We start from the raw sequence: 17,706 nt of genomic DNA on the forward strand, positions 1-17,706 counted from the left end.
CTCAGATCTACAGAATATGAAATTTAAATGTTTTAATACCTTAGAAAATTTTTCTTTTTTGTTATGACTATGAGACATGTCAGCTCCTGGCAACACCAATCTACTTCAGAGAAAATACCAGCATTGAAGAAACAGCATATGGAGTTAACTTTCATTGTGGCAAAAGTTAGCCACTGGACAACAAAGTATCCTCGAATCAACAGGACAAAATGAACAAACAGGGCATGAAACAAAGGACTACTGATTCTTGCCAAAACAAGTGAAACTATCAACAATTTCCAGAATTTAAAATCCTGAATCATGACATGACACTAGTGGAATTCAGGCATTTCTGGTACATGGACTGCTCTCACCCATTTTGAGGTTGAACTGTTGACCTTGTGTACATCCTGCTTCACAAATAAGTCTGTCAGATATGCTAAGCCTATAGGCTGAAGATGATGCCCCAACACCGTGGAGAAACATCAGGTGATTGTCCAGACACCCGGCTGTTTATGTCAACTCACATTTTTTTTGAAGTTGCTTGCATGTACTTCCTGTTTTTATTTTTGTTAGGTAATATCATTTTACTTCTTGGATCTCTGAGGGAGTTGAAGATTAGTTAGTTATAGTTGAAATAGAAAGGATAGAAAGTGAATTAGGTACACTTTGGACTTACCAAAATAGAATAGATAATGGAATTATTTTCTCTGAATTTGTCAAATACAAATGGACTAGACATTGTTTAGGTATTTATTACTTATATATTTTGTATATAGTTATTGTACTTTTGTATATAGTTTTTCTTTTGTTAGTTATAACCTTTTTCCTTTTTCTTTTTATTAATATAGAAAAGGGGAAATATGGTGGTATTTTATTTGTACTGAAATGTGAATTTATTTGTATGTTAATAAAGAAAGTTGCCTGGGAGTCAGAGCTAATAGCAAGCCATAGCAGAGCTGGGCGTTTCTGGTGCACACCTTTCATCCCAGCCTTTGGTAGGCAGAGCTAGGTAGATCTCTGTGTGTTCAAGGTTACAGCCATCATTGGAGACAAAAGTCTTTAATCTCAATACCAACCATAGAAGACCTGGAGAACTGTACAAACAGGCAGTGAAGAGGCAGTCATGTGGTTGGGTTTACAACCAAAGAGAAGGCAGAAAAGAAAGTCTATATCAAGACAAACAGACAGGATGTAGCTCTCTTTCAGAGAGGTCTCTTGGCTGGAGAGGCTAGCGGCAGCAGGCAGGTAAGGCTCTTAGCTCTGATCTCTTGGCTTTCTTCTTTGCATTGGTTCTGTGTCGCTTATTTAATAAGACGGTTGGTTACATCTACACAAGAGAGATGTGCACACTGGTACAGAGAAAGCAGAGTTGATAGTTATAATTTAAACAACTCCCCAATTTAATATGTGTACACCTGCACAGAAGGGAATTCGTATTTTGTACTGCAACCCACCACAAAATCTCCAGTGATGGAGGAGTTCCAGGTCTAGAGGGAATACAACTGCTATTGTTTTGTTGACTGGAATGATTGGGTCTCTATGTTTCCCTTCTAAAGCTTTGTGGTTTCCAGGAGATTAATGTAGTTTCAGGTGCAGCTGTAACTGTTACAGTCTGACTCTTTGTTGGTCTTCCTATGACATTGTTTCTGTTGCTGTTGGAGAGAGCTGTCATTGTTTAGGCTGCTGAGACTCAGTGGCTGCTGTTGTGGTGAGATGGCCGGCTGGTACTCAGAAATGGATCATGCACAAAGCAGTCCATCCAAAGCTCAGGGATTGTCCTGCCAGTAGGAGCCCAATGAAATTGAGAGCTAGAGCAGTAGGGTAGGGTAGTGTAGCATGGCTTTCTGTTCCAAAATCAAGTAAACATCCCATTGTTATGGATGATCAGATGGATGGAGACCTTAGAAGTAATTGAACAGATTAATTCAGTGATAGCCAGTTCTGTGGCTGTGAATCTTAACTGTACATAGTAGAAGGAGCCATGGAGGTTCATGAAAACTTGACTTGTCATTCTAGACATTACTTGAATGTGAACATTAGGCCCATTAGAAAATGGTCTTTCTTGATGCTAGAGAATAGAAATGGAGAGTTAACTGAAAGTAGGGGCCTTCCAAGTATTGCTTCCACAGGAAACACCAATAAGTTGGTGGGTATAGTGTGAAGTATTCTACTCTCTCTCTATTTCAGTATGGAGTCACTTTAAACACCAACACCAGGTTTATGTCAATTTCAATCCCTACTATTCCAAGGAATTGAACATGTTATTGTTTTGCACATGAATATAAATAGCAGCTTTTTTCTGGAATATCTATATAAACTGATCTTGCTGTCCAATAACAGAGCAATGGATAAGGAATATGTGATGTCTACACACAACAGAACCATTTCAGCTAAAGTGAAGAGTGTAGTCAAGGTGATTGCAGGAGAGTTCTTGTAACTCGGGATAATCATTTTATACCATATGTATCCAGTCCCAGACAAATATGTCTTGATGCTGTCTCGCTATATGGATGGGAGATTAAACACACTTACATGTTCCATTCCTGACACTGAAGGCAATGCTGCTGAGCATATGAACAATGCCTAAGATTTTGGTGAGAGTTAAGGAATGGGTAGGCCTTGGTCACAAATTTACTGGGCTCAGTGTACAATATATAGTTTTAAAAAATCATGTTCAGTGAATAGTACAATGAGAAATAATGATATTGAGGATTCAATACAGGTACAGCATTGTTTGAATTGCTTTAATATCAAAAGTGCTTCCTGAGTTTCTTTAATAAGGATTATTTTACAAGACCCTTAGTTTGAATACATAAAGTTTAAAATAATAATACCAAGATTAGAAGATATCCATCCAAATGTGTTTCTACTGCTCCTAGGGGATAAGTTGAACACAGTAGTCTGATGGCAGTGGTCAAATCTGTCACTAAGCCACACGCAGAGTGTGATAAAACCAGAGGCCTCCCTAAGCCATTGCTTTCCATCATACTGCTGTACTGAAATTTGTCCCTGTGAGGATCATTGCATTCACGTAGTAGGATCTTTTCATGCTAGGCTTGTTAATATTTTCTAGGTGAGTTAGACTGGACTTAGCCCTTGTTAGAATGAACAATGTTGGACATACAGCGTAGTTGGGAGTTAAATATTGTGAAGAAAGTTGCACCATGAGTCTCTATGGAGAGGGTGAATAAAATTTGTGAGATTCCCCACTCCTTAGAAGTAGAAAAGCAATCATAACTTTAATACAAAAGGAGAAAATACTCAAGATAGCATGAGCACACCTCATATGAGGTCAGTGCTTCAAGGGCATTGTAACAAGTAGAGCCTACAACCTAAACAAGACAGATTGTCGGGAAAAAATGAATCTGAGTTAGGTTGCATTTGTAAAAACTTGTGGCTTAGTCTCTTTGGATTTTAGATATGTACCAAAAATGTACCCTGGAGTACACATGGACTCTTCATCAAGTCATGCACTGAAACGTGGTTGTCCACAGGTACAGAAAAAAAAAAGTTGATTCCACCTTTCTGGTTGGAGAATTTCTTGCGTCCCAGCACACTTGAGACAGTGGCCTAGGAGTGTGCAGATGTGGAGGCTGTAGGGGAGGCAGAGGCTGAGATGGAGGTTGTTGCAGAGGGGGAAGCAGGCAGAACTTTTTGAGTTCAGTGATTGTCTGTTCCATGTAGTCAGTTCTAGGAGATGCTGGGTATGGAGTGGGTCCCAATTCAAGAAACTAAAAGTGAGTTAATAAATAAATGAATTCTGCTTGCTATATGTAATCCCGGATAAAGACAATGGCAATTGTCCCAGAGGCTAAAGTGTGACCAACTCTGTCACTATAGGAGCACAGAGTGGCACAAAGAGTTCAAGGTTCAGAAGATGCCAGTTTTCCTCTCACCCTTCTTCCACAGTGATGACAGACCTGCACAGACTCCAGCATGTGCTCGCTGAGGTGGTTTTGAGGCTTGTCAAAGCCATCAGGGTTGAGCTCAGGTGAATTGATCTTCTTGTTGTTGAGGACAGTGGGCTTGTCTTCTGTCTTTACTCTATGACTTCATAGCATCAGCTCCCTCAGCTTTCTTGGAGTTGATTTCTCTAGTACTCTTGGTGTTGTCTTCTATGATTCCTAGGTCTGCTGGGCCTGCAGAGTGTGGCTTCCTGAGCTTTGCCTTCTATATACTGGGTGATGTTGTCAATATCACCTTCTCTAGCCACAGAACTGTTTCCAGGCTCTGTCCCTCCACCAGGTCCTGATACTAGATTCTGGCCAGAGAATCTCCATCAATCAGATGAGGGCTTTTCTCTTCCTTCCTCTTCACCTGATTTAAGGGTGTGAATCGCTCCTGATGACGATGGAGTCTCTGCATTGGTTGGCTGTGAGAAACTGAATTGGTTCAGTTCAGAGAGTGGGTTGAGCATTTGGGGAGGTGAAATTCTGCCACCATTGTAGTCATGTCTGCAAAGTCCATGCTGGAGACCAACACACTGTGCATGTCCCAGGCTCATCCTGACCAAGACTGCTGCTTCCCAATGTGGCATTTTCAGAAGCAAGCTTCTCCCTAGGCTCCCAGCATCAGTGAAGTGCAAGGGATGCTGCAGTCAGGGTGTGTTAAAGAGAGTAGAGATGGGTCTTGGTGTTCTTTCATGCACTTATAGGCATCCAGAAGCACTGACAGATTTGCTGCCATCTCATGCAGGTTGTCATTCTCTGTTTGTTCCAGGCATGAAGCTTGTGGCAATGCCAGGAATTCTAAAGGTTGCGGTTGAGGGTAGTTCATGACTTGTGCCTATTAACAGGTGGTGTCCTCATCTGGTAATCCAGGGTGTAGGAGTAGCAGAGTTCCATTCTGCAGCTGATGGAGTCTCTGCCTTGAGGTGTGATTCCCAGGGAAGTCTCCGTTTGCACCACTGAAAAAGAGTCAAGGAAGAAGTCAGTACCTGGTAAGTGGGATGTGCACCTTTCAGTGAACCTCTGCACTTAGGCACCCACAACAGCTGGATGACATTCTTTGGATCTCTGCCATGGCTACAGATATTCAGATATTCAGATTTTTAGTAGATAAGAAAAATTCACCTTGGCTTCCACATGACCTCTTCATCCAGTCATGCTGGGAAACCTGGATATGCACATAGATAGAAAGAAACTTTAATCTACTTGTTTGTGGGATTGTTCTTTTCGTCTCAACACTCTTGAGTTAGGGCCAGGGCCAGGGCCAGGGTCAGGGCCAGGGTAATTGCAGAGGTAGTGCCATAGGCAGAGGCAGAGATAGTGTTAGAGGTAGAGGCAGGCTGATGTTTGTGAATTCAAGGCTAGCCTGATCAACATAGTTAGATCCTGAACATGCAGGGTTATGGAGAGAGAACCTGTCTCAAGAAACTAAAAGCAAAGTTAGAAATCAATTGGTTATATTTCCTATGTGTTACCCTCTCAAAGAAGTGCCAAATGTCTCAGAGGCAATAGTGTGCATATCCCTGATAATATTAGAGCACAGAGTGTGCCAAAGTGTTGAATGTTCTCAGACAGGCCAGAATGGAGCAACACATGGGCCACTCAAGAAATCCTGGCTGTAGTTGACAGATGGTCTCTCAGGGAAGTAAAGCATTTGATCCCAGAAAAAAAGAAACAGTTATTTGAGAGATGGTCCTAGAGAAGAGGAGCACATCTTTGCTGTTGCTACCCCAGTAAGAAGATTATTATGAGATTATTTAGAATTGGATAAAATACATATATCATCAGAAAGAAGGCAACCCAGGTAGTACAGTGCAAAGAGAAAGACAGTCCTCCCTGATTTCTTCAAAGAGAGTGAGGACATACAATGGTTCAGATTGAGGAGGAATCAGGGAAATGCATAGAGAAATCCTAGATGCCATCCAAGGCCAACTAGAAAAGAAATGACAGCCACCCCTGAGAGAGTTCGAAAAAAGGAATGCTATGGAATGCTGGAGAGGATGGAAAGATTTCCAGCCTGATTGGATGTCAGTGTGGAGGAACCTCCAAAAGCCAAAACCTTGCCCACCGCATGGTTCATATATGCCTTTCCAAAGAAAGAACTCAATATATTAGAGAGGTACTTGCCCATCAGTGTTGACTGCAGCACCGTTTCAAGAATATTAGGGAACCAAGCATGGTGTCCAACAGCATGGCCATGGGTGAAGAAAGTGGGATGTTCATTGAACGTGAAGTCTTTTCAGCCATAGAGAAAATGAAGTTAATTTGTTTGCAGTATGTGGATTCAACATAGGCTCATGAGATAAGAACACTTGCTTTTCTTACAGTATCTGCAGGCTTACTTCAGAACACCTCCTGGACGCTTTCAATCTCTCTTAATTCCAGACCTCAGAGGTCTGATGGCCTCTTCTGGCCTCTGTGGGCACTCCACACATGTGTTCCACAGGAATTCAGGTGGAGGACATACAAACACACAAACACAAAATTAAGCATTAATGGGTGATTTCAAAGATGGATACAACTGGAGACAAAGAGTAATCAAATGATGCCCAAGTCAGGAAATTGGTCAACTTTGTCTATTTTCTCTTTATGGTGGGTGCTTGATAGTGTGCTCATGGAATCCTGTATTTCATTTCATGAAATTTCAGGAGTAGCTCTGTCCCAGACTAGTAAATATAAAAGGGCTGGGGTGAGTGTTTCAAAATGGGAGGAAGTGTGGTAAGAACAGGAATGTTTTTACTATCACAGAATACCTTATAGGAAAAATACCAAGAAAAAAGACTTTTATTTTACCTAAAAGTAAAAGTCAAGGAGTATTATTGTATTACCACTACAGGTTTTTGGCTAATTACTTTTACCTTACATAATACTACCATGGATTTATATCATATGATGTATTTATATAACATATATTACTACTTCGACGACATAAATGAATAACAGCTAAGGTACGAAGAAACCATCAAAACCCTCTATATATACTTACTCATGGATAAAATATAACAGACTTTAGTTTCTCCAGTCACCTTTAGTGTCTTCAGATATTTACAAGTAATGAAACTATGTTTGACCAATTATGTGTAAATCCTGGGATGTACATATTATTCACCTTAACTCAATGCGTACCTACATATATACACTTATATCCAAGTCTTTATATCCAATGTATGCATGTATATAAGTCTCCTTATCTCACCTTGTCTGTGATAAATAGTACTGTGTTCCAAATGCTAGGCCAGCCCTTACATGACATAGCCAAAATATCTGGAAATATCCATATCCTTCTGCCTCTGAAGGAAGAGCTGCGGTTTTCCCAGAGAGGTGTACTTGGCGGCATTCTCTCTCTCCTGTTGAGCCCGCCTCTTCATGGCCTCCCTCTCTGGTCTCTGCTCTTCTGTGATGGGCTGTGAGATGACTGGCCCTGAAATGTCCACATTCCTCCATGGAATTGGTTGTTGCCTGAAGTCTTGCAGTAGATGTTGGATTTGAGGTTTGGGAGGTGATGGGGCCTTGTTCTTGTCTGCAGAGGCAAGCTCCCTCTGTAGTGAAGGGTGAGATGATGCCCTGTAGGATACTGGCCTAGAGACAGCTGTCTGAGGCCCAGTGCAAGACTGGATGGAGTTGGTTATGTTATCTTGTGTGGCACTGGTAGCAATAGGCAGAACTGGCTTGTCAGAGGCCATCAAAGAAGTGCTGGCAGGAGCTGGTTTAGATGGCTTGAGTTTGGTAGACTGAGCTGAGTTAGAATGAGGTCTCACAGGATACACTGCAGGGGCCCTGTGTGAAGCCAGGGGGAGAGGCTTTGTAGAAATAGGTCTTGCTTGTGGTATGTCCAGGGCTGGAAAAGCTAGAGGTACTAACTTGACCTTGCCAGGTGGGGGCAGCTTATACTGGGATGGAGATGGATGACTGTCCCTGTAAGCATTTCTCTCTGTTCTCTGAGCATTGCTTGGGGTTTTACCAGGGCCTCGGCCATTACATGGCACATCCAGAAGTGATGTTGTGGCTGGGCCTGTCCTGGGACCTTTGTTGCTGCTGAAGTTTAGCCGAGCCCGGGAGGAAGAGATGCCAGTTTTCTTCTCACTCTTCTTCCCCAGTGGGTGAAAGACTTGTACGGATTCTAGCATGTGCATGCCGAGGTGAGTTCGAGGCTTTTTAAAGCTGTTGTGGCTGAGCTCAGGTGGATTCCTCTTCCTCTGGTTCTTTGGCATGGTGGTGTTTTCTTCTGCCTTGACTCTGTTCCTTGCCTGCTTGAGCTCCTCTGTTTTCTTGCAGTTGTTTTCTCTGGATCTCTTGGTCTTGTCTTGCCCTTGAGCCCTAGCTCTGCTGGGCATGCTGGGTGTGGCTTTCTGGGCTCTGCCCTCCAAGTGCTTAGGCATGTTGTCAATAGCCCCTTCTCTGGACCCAGCAATGCCCACAGCCTCTTCTCCCTTCACCAGGTCCTGGAGCTGGATTCTGGCCTGAGGAGACGCATCTAGCATCTCAGAGGCTTCCTGGCCATTCTTTCTCACTTGGTCCACAGGTACACTGATGGTGCTAAAGCTTTCCTGGACCCGATCCCTGCTGATGTCTTTGGATTGGGTTGTTGTGGGATCTTGGAATGGGTTCATATCAGTGATTGAGTTGAAGAGTCGGGGAAGGCAAATATCTGCCACCAGTGTAGTCATGTCTGCAAAGTCCATGCTGGAGTCCATCACACTCTGCAGCACCCCAGGCTCATCCTGACCAAGGCTGCTGCTTCCCAAGGTGGCATTGTCAGGAGAAAGCTTCTGTTTTAGGCTCCCTGAATCAGTGTAGTTCAGGGCCTGCTGCATGTTGGCATGTGCTAAAGGGAGAAGTGATGGGTCTTGGTTTTCTTTTACGCCCTCATAGGCATCCAGAGGAGTTGATAGATCATCTGTCATCAAATCCAAGTCGTTATTCTCTGTTTGTTCCAAGATTGGAGCAGGAGGCAAGGGCAGGAATTCTGAAGGACTGTCTATGGGGGCAGTTAATGACCAGTCCCCATGGACAGGTGGTGACTTCTGAACATCCTGCATGCAGGCATTGCAGAGGTCTGGACTCTGCAGCAGACAGAGTGTCTGGCCTGCAGCTGTCAATCCCAGGGCTGTCTCCATTTTCGCCACTGAAAAAGAGTCAAGGAAGAAGTCAGTGCCTGGTAAGTGAGGTGCTCCCCACTTTTCAGTGCTCCTCAGTACTCAGACCCCTACAGCAGTGGGGAAAGCATTCCTATGAGCTCTGCTTGAGTAGCACAGGCGGCACCTCTGTTGGGAGACTTGTGACCACTCTCTTATTTCTAGTAGCCATGTGATATCATTATTTCTCAGATGTTTGTGTTTTCCTCGGTGTTTGTGTGTGTAGTGTGCATGCATAGTGATCATGGGGAGGTGACAGAATTCCCTGGGTTTGTGGTCCTCCCTTTCCTTTCCCTTTGTGTTTGAAAGATTGACCCTCATTTCTGTGGAAGTTTGCTATCAGGCAGGTTGTCTGGTCCATAATTTTCAAGAGCTTGCTCTTGTCTTAAAACTCTTGGCATTACTCAAATTCCCCCTGTTGCCTGAGTTTCTAAATGGGTTCGGGTATCTAAACCCAGTTTCTAACTCCTGCAAGGCAATCTTTTCAACAACTCTGGATTTCTTCCAGCTCCACATTTCACAGTCTTATTATTAATGATTTGAATATTGGTTTAAGAAGGTGAAATCTTTAGCTAGGGTTATCTTTGTAGTTTAGAACATATCCTAGTGATCATTTATAGCCTTGGCTCTCCTCTGAATAACCATAGCAAAAGAAAATTGGAGAGAGAGGGGGAATGATAAGGGGAAAGGGAGAGAGAAGAGAGAGAGAGAGAGAGAGAGAGAGAGAGAGAGAGAGAGAGAGAGAGAGAGAGGAGAGAGGAGAGAGAACGAGAGAGAAGCTTTGCCCAATTTAGCAGTTGTACTCTGGTATTCCAGGTATACTGGACTCTCAATGCACTTATGGTTGAAAGAAAACAGCAGTGCCAGCACTTGGAATCACCAAGTAATACTTCTTCTAGGACAGATTTGGAATTGCAATGCTCTAGAATCAGAATTCAAGTGAGAGAAAATAAACAGAAAGGTCTTGGTGTCCTCTACAGCTCCGAGGAATAGATTAGGAAGGAGGCGATTGCTGTGAATGGTGCATGGGACTGATTAGCCAGGTCAGGGATGTGTGTGACTGTGGTGATGTCCATGGACATGTCTTAATGGAGGATGGATGCCACTCATTGCCCTGCATTGTCAGTCATTATAGAGACTGAAGATGGGGATGGTGAGCCAGGCCAAGGCTGAGCTCTCAGGACTCCCATTTTTCCTCCCTGAGGACATCCACTTCTGAAAGTTTGAGCTGTGTCTGCTTTGAGTGCAGATCTCAGTCCTCCCTCCTGGCTCTACTCACCTTGAAGAATGGTGTCTGGCTTGTCTTGAGCAGGTGTGGCATAGTAGATTGCAGATGTGGAGAAGGGTGTTTGGACATTTCTTGACTGAATCTCCTTTGGCATCATCACCATCTCTGGTTGCAAGGCAGAGGCCTGACCCCCAGAGGAGGACACAGAGCCACAGGCCTGCAGGCACTGCCCGAGTTCTCCAGGCATCAGAGGGCCCAGGCTGTTGAATTCATTGTAGTAGACCTGGCTGCCCTCCAGGTACGAAGGTGCTAGGCTGTATCCTTGATTTGGTACCTGTGGTGGTGTGGCCTGAAAAAAGCTGGCAGAAAGTGTTGGATAGGAGAGGACTAAGGCCTTGGGATCTAAAATATTATCACCCTGGGCTGTCCTAGAGAAGGAGGAGAATGTGGTATTCTGATCAATGACAGTTACAGTGAAGTCCTGGAGTGCAGCTCCCCTCTGGTCAGTGTTTCCCATGGGACCACACTGCAGAACACCTGGATAGGAGAGTGGTGAGGCAGTGATCTGGCCCTGGTCAGTCAGCACAATCACCATGGTTGTGCCAACTGGTAGGTAGGGGTAGGCACTGTCCATGAGCTGCTGACAACAAGTGCTGGAGTCTGATGGCAACAGCCATGCTGCACTCACAGCTGGGGTGGAGACCCTGGAGAAGTTGCACACACTTCCTGCTAAGGTCATGGCATTCCTCAGCCCAGGCACAGAGGGCTGCAGAGCACATTCTTTTCCAAAGAAAGGTGCACTTTGGAAATTTTCTGTAGGAAGCAAGAGGAAAATGGGAACAGGGTGAGATGGAATCTGTGTGTCTTCCCTTGTAGATCTTTGTTATCTCCCATTTGTACAGTCTGGGAGATTCTGAGACCCATTTTCCCTCACATATCCCACACAAATGGTTCAGAATGATTCTTGGTAAAGGACAGGATGGCACCCATTTAGTGAGCTGCCTGTTCTTCCTGTGCTGGCATGGACTTCCTAGTTGATCCATGTTGACTCTTGCTCTAACCTAGACAACAGCCTTCTTTGCCCTGCTTTGTCTTGTTCTGATTCCTGCTGTGGCACTGCCTCACACCTGTGTCCCAGAACAGAAGTGTTTAAAGTAGGAGAACCTTAGGCAGCTTCTCATGCCTGTGACTTTGTTCTGTTCTGTGCAGACCTTCCTCAATGTAGACAGAGAGAGAGTCTCTACCTAGATCTGTCTGGCCTTGAAATCACACAGACTGGCCTGTCTCTGCATCAGAGTGCTGGCATTGTAGGTTCTTTCCATGTCCACCAGGCTTGGTTCTACTCTGAGTTTTCTTAATGAAATGATGGATCAGGACTTTCATAGATAAGAACTGTATGTAGCTAAGAATCCCTTGTCTTCTAGCTCCTTCTGTTCCCCACTACTTTTTATGTAAGTCACTACTTGTTATTTTTTAATATAAATTCAGCACACATCCAATATGACTACATGAATACAACCTGCTGATAATATTTCATGTTGAGTGCCTATGTTTCAAGTGACAGTTTGGGATTTCTAATGTAGCATGGGGTTCATCTCTGAATAAGATTGTTTCTTAATTAAAAGTTGGTTACATGGATTCTTCAATGAACACTTCCACAGTAATTGTTAATTTCTAGTAACTCTCCTAGTTGGGAATCCTTGTGAGAATCCGTGCACACACTGGTGTGTCATTTCTTGTCCAGAGACCAACTGACTGTGGAGTAGCCAGCTCATGTTGATAACATCCAAACCTACCAAAAGATGAAGAGAATGTTGTGGAAGATGGGCTGGATAGAGGGTAAGAGCCAGGGACTAGAGCTGGACATTGTTTTCTATATGTGACAGGAAACCTTTATCTAGACTAATCTCAACAGTGTGGCTGCCTAATAATGGGTTGGGATATGAAAATGTCTTGTGCCTTTTTATTTACTCTGTGGTTATCTGTAACATTAGTTCCAAACTACCTTTGTGTACATCAAGGGTCATATCTGCAGTTTGTCTTCTTTTAGGTCCATATTTTCCTGCCTCAGTAAGAACCAAATCTAAATGTGACATTCAATTCCAGATATCTCTATCAGCATCAACAGTATACCCATTACACAAAAATTTAAAAGTTTAGTAAAAAATAAGGGAAAAGTGATCCCTTATTTTTTTTTTTTTTTTTTGGTTTTTTGAGACAGGGTTTCTCTGTGTAGCTTTGCGCCTTTCCTGGAACTCACTTGGTAGCCCAAGCTGGCCTCGAACTCACAGAGATCCGCCTGGCTCTGCCTCCCAAGTGCTGGGATTAAAGGCGTGCGCCACCACCGCCCGGCTGATCCCTTATTTTTTTAATGTTTTAAAATTTCTTTCCTTACCTGCCATCGTCGGGGGGATAGTATCAGCAACCCACAGTACAATGGAGCCAGAGAATTGTTTGTCCTTGTCTGATTAGCTGACCAGAGTGGCAAGTGTGTCCGGTATCAGACAGCACTTACTGGTCACTGGTCACAGGTGACCTGTGATGATCCAAATTTGTTTACAGGCATCACCCTGGCAACCCCAAGAACCTACCAGGGCTGGTAGGTTGGGTTGAAGGGCGAATGATGTCATAAACGGGGCAGCAGCCAATGGGAAGTTCGGATTCTGAGCTAACAGTTGGGATTGGTTGGAGAGGATGCCAGGAGACTAACAGTAGCCATGCAGGCTGAGGTGTGTGCTAGTGAGAGGAGGCAATCCTGGCATGGAAGTTTCCCTCTCAGGAGGTTTAGTTCAGGATATTGGCAGAGCTTCTTATAACATTCATCGATGAAGCTGTGTCTGTTGTTCCTATGAGGTGTCACCTTCCAGGAGTGAGCATACACTGTACATCCAGTCAGTCCCCTTGGGCAACCCATTTCCCATCTCAGTGTATAACACAGACAGGAATATGATATTTTGTTTAAATATGGGTAAATCTTGTGTGTTTCCTCACATTGGTTTAGGTTGTTATTCTCCTTGGGCACTCACTGGTGGGTTCATAGACTGTCTCATGGCATGGGTGTAGTGTGCATTTATATACCTTTCTTATTCTAACTGCCTCAAGAAGCACTACTATGACAGTGTCTGTCTCTCAGTCCTCATTGAAAATGACCCTGGAGCCTGTTTAGCCCTCCTCCTGCATTCACATGAGCTGTCAGTACTTTCCCTTGGGACCTCTTTTACACTGAGCTAGTGCTGTAGCTTGCAGCTACACGCCCAGCTCAGTAGAACTGTTCCTCCATGCAGATTGTTTCATGTTTTGTAGTGCTTGGCAAAGCTCTGCAATAAGATTATATTTTCTCATAGGCCTGTAGGCTGCCTTTGTCTTTCACCCTTCCAGTTTCCTTCATGACTGACCACTTGTCAGATAATGTGACACATTTCAAGTGGCAATGACTGAAATTTGGAAGATTAATCCAGGCTCCTGGTTGTAGACCATTCTGAAAAAAAAGTGTGTTCTTGTAGCAGCATAGACCCAGGTGAGAACATCACTGGGCCTGTGTTACTGAGACGTCTTAGAGGGGAGCAAAAATGAGAGATCCATAGATATGAGAGATGGACGGATAGATAGATAGATAGTTTGTTAGAACTATGTTCTGTGTTAAATTCCCATTATTTCAGTGTTTTCTATTTTTTTAACATTTGCACATTATTTTTCTTTCAGTGTCATAATGAACTTATTTTCTCTAACAACCTAGAGTGGTTTGAGTTTCTGAACTCTCTACTCCTTCTAATTCTTTTCCAAGTCCCAACTTGTCAGTTCCTACTATCTTTCTGTTGCTTGTAGAAAAGAAAAGGCTTTCAAGAGGTAACACATAAATATGGTAAAATAAAACTTTGGGACAGGATCTCCAGGAAAATAAATGTAAGTTAAATAATTTGAAAGATGGTATCCTGCATGGGTGAAAAATGGCACTTCCTGAAAACATATTCCTGCTAAATGCTAATGGCTAAGATGGGGCTTAAGCCTCAGAAGATGTTGGCCAAGAATGTCCTTATGACTTCCCAGATTATGAAAACTATTTTATTCCCATTTAAGTTATGAGACAAACGTAGAATCGCACCAAACTGATTGAGTAGCAGGCTATGAAGGAGTCAGATTATCCCCAAGCTGGAACCCCCTCCTGATAGCAGCCTGGCTTTCATAGACCAAGCCAGGCTCTTCCATCATTTTCGGGGAGAATTGTCTGGATTTGTGCTATTAGGATATCAGCTGTCTCTCCCACATATTAAAATGTCAAGAGAGATGTATACACCGGTAAAGAGAAAGCAGAGTTGATAGCTATAATTTAAACAACTCTCCAATTTGATATGTGTACACCTGCACAGAAGAAAATTCGTGTCGTGTACTGCAACCCACCACAAAATCTCCAGTGATGGAGGAGTTCCAGGTCTAGAGAGAAGACAACTGCTATTGTTTTGTTGACTAGAATGATTGGTGTTTACATTTCCCTTCTAAACCCTTGTGGTTTTGCAGGAGATTAATGTAGTTTCAGGTTCAGCTGTAACTGTTACAGTCTGACTCTTTGCTGGCCTTCCCTTGGCATTGTTTCTGTTGCTGCTGGAGAGAGTTGTCATTATTTAGGCTGCTGAGACTCAGTGGCTGCTGTTGTGGTGAGATAGCCGGCTGGTACTCAGAAATGGATCATGCACAAAGTAGTCCTTTCAAAGCTCAGGGATTGTCCTGCCAGTAGGAGTCCAGTGGAATTGAGAGCTAGAGCAGTAGAGTAGTGTTGGGAACCCAAAAATGGATGACTGTGCCTTGACCTTTCTTGCTTGGATGATCTGGCATGACTACACCCTTGACAAATGTCACTATCTTACAAAAATACTAGTTCCCGGAAAAAAACACAAAATGTACTTTTAGAATAACTTCCTGAAACATGTTCAGGTTGGGAGGTTGTACAAACTTTGGACCAAAGAGACTTCACCCTGATCCTATTCTTCAGAAATTTTCCATCACCCCCCTTCCCCTATTCACTTCTCCTATCCCCCAGTATATATAAGCCTGCCTTCCCTTGCAATAAACGAGACCTTGACACGACTCAGACTGACTCTGTTTTTCTTTATGCGCCTGGTCTCCTTTCTCTCTCGCCCACATTGGTTTTTCAGGAGGTGCCTCCTCGGGTCCTACCTAATAACCTGTCCTGCTGGATGGGTCGAGTGGTGCCTGAATGTGGGCCTCGAGGCACAGTGACCTACTGGACTACAGATTACGACGGAGCTCCATACTACGCAGGATAGAGACGCCTGGACCGCATCACTTGTGCCACATGGGAAGTCTTGGGGTAAATACAGTTGTCCCATAACCATGGGCAAGAACTTATCTAAAGAGGCTCTTTTTGTTAAAGAAATGAAAGGCAACCTTAGGGAGAGAGGAATAATAATTTAAAAAAAAGGATCTGATAAAATTCTTCCAATTTGTGGAGGAGAAATACCCCTCATTGGTGATTAACGGCCCATGGATTCACCCTTTGACTTGGAACAAGGTTGGAAAAGATATTAACAAATTGCTCAGAGACGGGGAAAACATCCCCGACGCCGTTTTTAGTTTTTTTTTAATATATATTTTATTTTACAATACCATTCAGTTCTACATATCAGCCATGGGTTCCCCTATTCTCCCCCCTCCCACCCCTCCCTTTACCCCCAGCCTACCCCCCATTCCCACCTCCTTCAGGACAAGTCCTCCCCCAAGGACTGCAATCAACCTGGTAGACTCAGTCCAGGCAGGTCCAGTCTCTTCTTCCCAGACTGGGCCAAGTGTCCCTGCATAAGCTCCAGGTTTCAAACAGCCAACTCATGCAATGAGAACAGGACTTGGTCCCACGGCCTAGTTGCCTCCCAAACTGATCAAGCCAATCAACTGTCTCACCTATTCAGAGGGCCTGATCCAGCTGGGGGCCTCTCAACCTTTGGTTCATAGTTCATGTGTTTCCGTTCATTTGGCTATTTTTTTCAATAATTGAGTAAAACTGAAATTTATTATAAGCCACAGTCGTCCTAGGGTCCTCCATGCTATATATATAGCCTCTATGGTTCTATGGGTTGTGGTCTGATTGTTCTTTATTTTATATCTAGAATCCACCTATGAGTGAGTACATACCATGACTGTCTTTCTGGGTTTGGGTTACCTCACTCAGGATGATTTTTTCTAGTTCCATCCATTTGCCTGCAAATTTCATGCTTTCATTGTTTTTCTCTGCTGAGTAGTACTCCATTGTGTATATGTACCACATTTTTTTCATCCATTCTTCCTGTGATGGGCATCTAGGTTGTTTCCAGGTTCTGGCTATTACAAATAGTGCTGCTATGAACATAGCTGAACATGTATCTTTATGGTATGAATCAGCATTCCTTGGGTATATGCCCAAGAGTGGGATGGCTGGGTCTTGAGGTAGTTCGATTCCTAATTTTCTGAGAAACCGCCATACTGATTTCCAAAGTGTTTGTGCAAGTTTACATTCCCACCAACAGTGGAGGAGTGTTCCCTTTGCTCCACATCCTCTCCAACATTGGTTGTCATTGGTGTTTTTGATCGTAGCCATTCTAACAGGTGTAAGGTGATATCTCAGAGTCGTTTTGATTTGCATTTCTCTGATGATTAAGGATGTTGAGCCTTTCTTTAAATGTCTTTCAGCCATTTGTAGTTCTTGTTTTGTGAATTTTCTGTTTAGCACTTTAGCCCATTTTTTAATTGGACTGTTCAGTACTTTGATGTCCAGTTTCTGGAGTTCTTTATATATTGTGGAGATCAATCCTCTGTCAGATGTGGGGTTGGTGAAGATCTTTTCCTATTCTGTTGGCTGTCTTTTTGTCTTATTGACTGTGTCTTTTGCCCTGCAAAACATCTCAGTTTTGAGAGGTCCTATTTATTAATTATTGTGCTCAAGGTCTGTGCTGTTGGTGTTTTATTTAGGAAATGGTCTCCGGTGCCAATGCGTTCAAGAGTGCTTCCTATTTTCTTTTCTATTAAGTTTAGTGTAACTGGATTTATGTTTAGGTCTTTGATCCACTTGGACTTGAGTTTTGTGCATGGTGACAGATATGGAACTATTTGTAATCTTTTACATATTGACATCCAGTTATGCCAGCACCATTTGTTGAAGATACTTTCTTTTTTCCTTTGTATAGTTTTGGCTCCTTTGTCAAAAACCATGTGTTCATATGTGCATGGATTAATGTCAGGGTCTTCAATTCGATTCCATTGGTCCATATGTCGGTTTTTATACCAGTACCAAGCTGTTTTTATTACTATAGCTCTATAGTAGAGTTTGAGGTCAGGGATGGTGATGCCTCCAAGGGTTGCTTTATCGTATAGGATTCTTTTAGCTATTATTTGTTTTTCCATATAAAGTTGAGTATTTTTCTTTCCA

The 17,706-nt window shown here is 43.2% G+C and overlaps 1 protein-coding gene and 1 long non-coding RNA gene across 9 annotated transcripts in view; one reads left to right on the top strand and one right to left on the bottom strand.

Moving 5' to 3' along the window:
• LOC143274324 (uncharacterized) overlaps positions 1-15,656 on the top strand; it is a 66,201-nt gene extending 50,545 nt beyond the window's left edge. The window contains exon 3 of the long non-coding RNA XR_013052926.1: positions 15,443-15,656. This is a non-coding gene — a long non-coding RNA (uncharacterized LOC143274324). The remainder of the gene's footprint in view (positions 1-15,442) is intronic.
• Positions 1,365-15,938, bottom strand: LOC121826309 (uncharacterized protein C2orf78 homolog). Of its 8 annotated transcripts, none has more exons than XM_076576924.1 (6): positions 12,688-15,938; positions 10,344-11,105; positions 6,272-9,054; positions 6,057-6,164; positions 5,055-5,097; positions 2,711-4,888 (listed from the first exon to the last, which is right to left on the bottom strand). In XM_076576924.1, the coding sequence occupies exons 1-3, from the start codon at positions 12,692-12,694 to the stop codon at positions 7,172-7,174; spliced, it is 2,652 nt and encodes an 883-aa protein (XP_076433039.1). In that variant the 5' UTR covers positions 12,695-15,938; the 3' UTR covers positions 2,711-4,888; positions 5,055-5,097; positions 6,057-6,164; positions 6,272-7,171. The 8 variants fall into 8 exon arrangements, with proteins under 8 accessions (XP_076433035.1, XP_076433055.1, XP_076433039.1 ...); XM_076576932.1 differs by having other exon boundaries at positions 6,255-9,054; XM_076576947.1 differs by having other exon boundaries at positions 10,344-10,651; positions 12,688-15,937.
• Between the last annotated feature and the right edge of the window lie 1,768 nt (positions 15,939-17,706).

Source organism: Peromyscus maniculatus, chromosome 1 (genome assembly GCF_049852395.1).
Source record: "Peromyscus maniculatus bairdii isolate BWxNUB_F1_BW_parent chromosome 1, HU_Pman_BW_mat_3.1, whole genome shotgun sequence".
Taxonomy (NCBI): domain Eukaryota; kingdom Metazoa; phylum Chordata; class Mammalia; order Rodentia; family Cricetidae; genus Peromyscus; species Peromyscus maniculatus.

What these genes read in the sequence shown, in the direction of transcription:
- LOC121826309 (XM_076576920.1), bottom strand. An exon ending in GCCAGACACCATTCTTCAAG is followed by an intron (nt 9,055 to 10,343) that starts GTGAGTAGAGCC and finishes ACTCTTTTTCAG; the next exon opens with TGGCGAAAATGGAGACAGCC.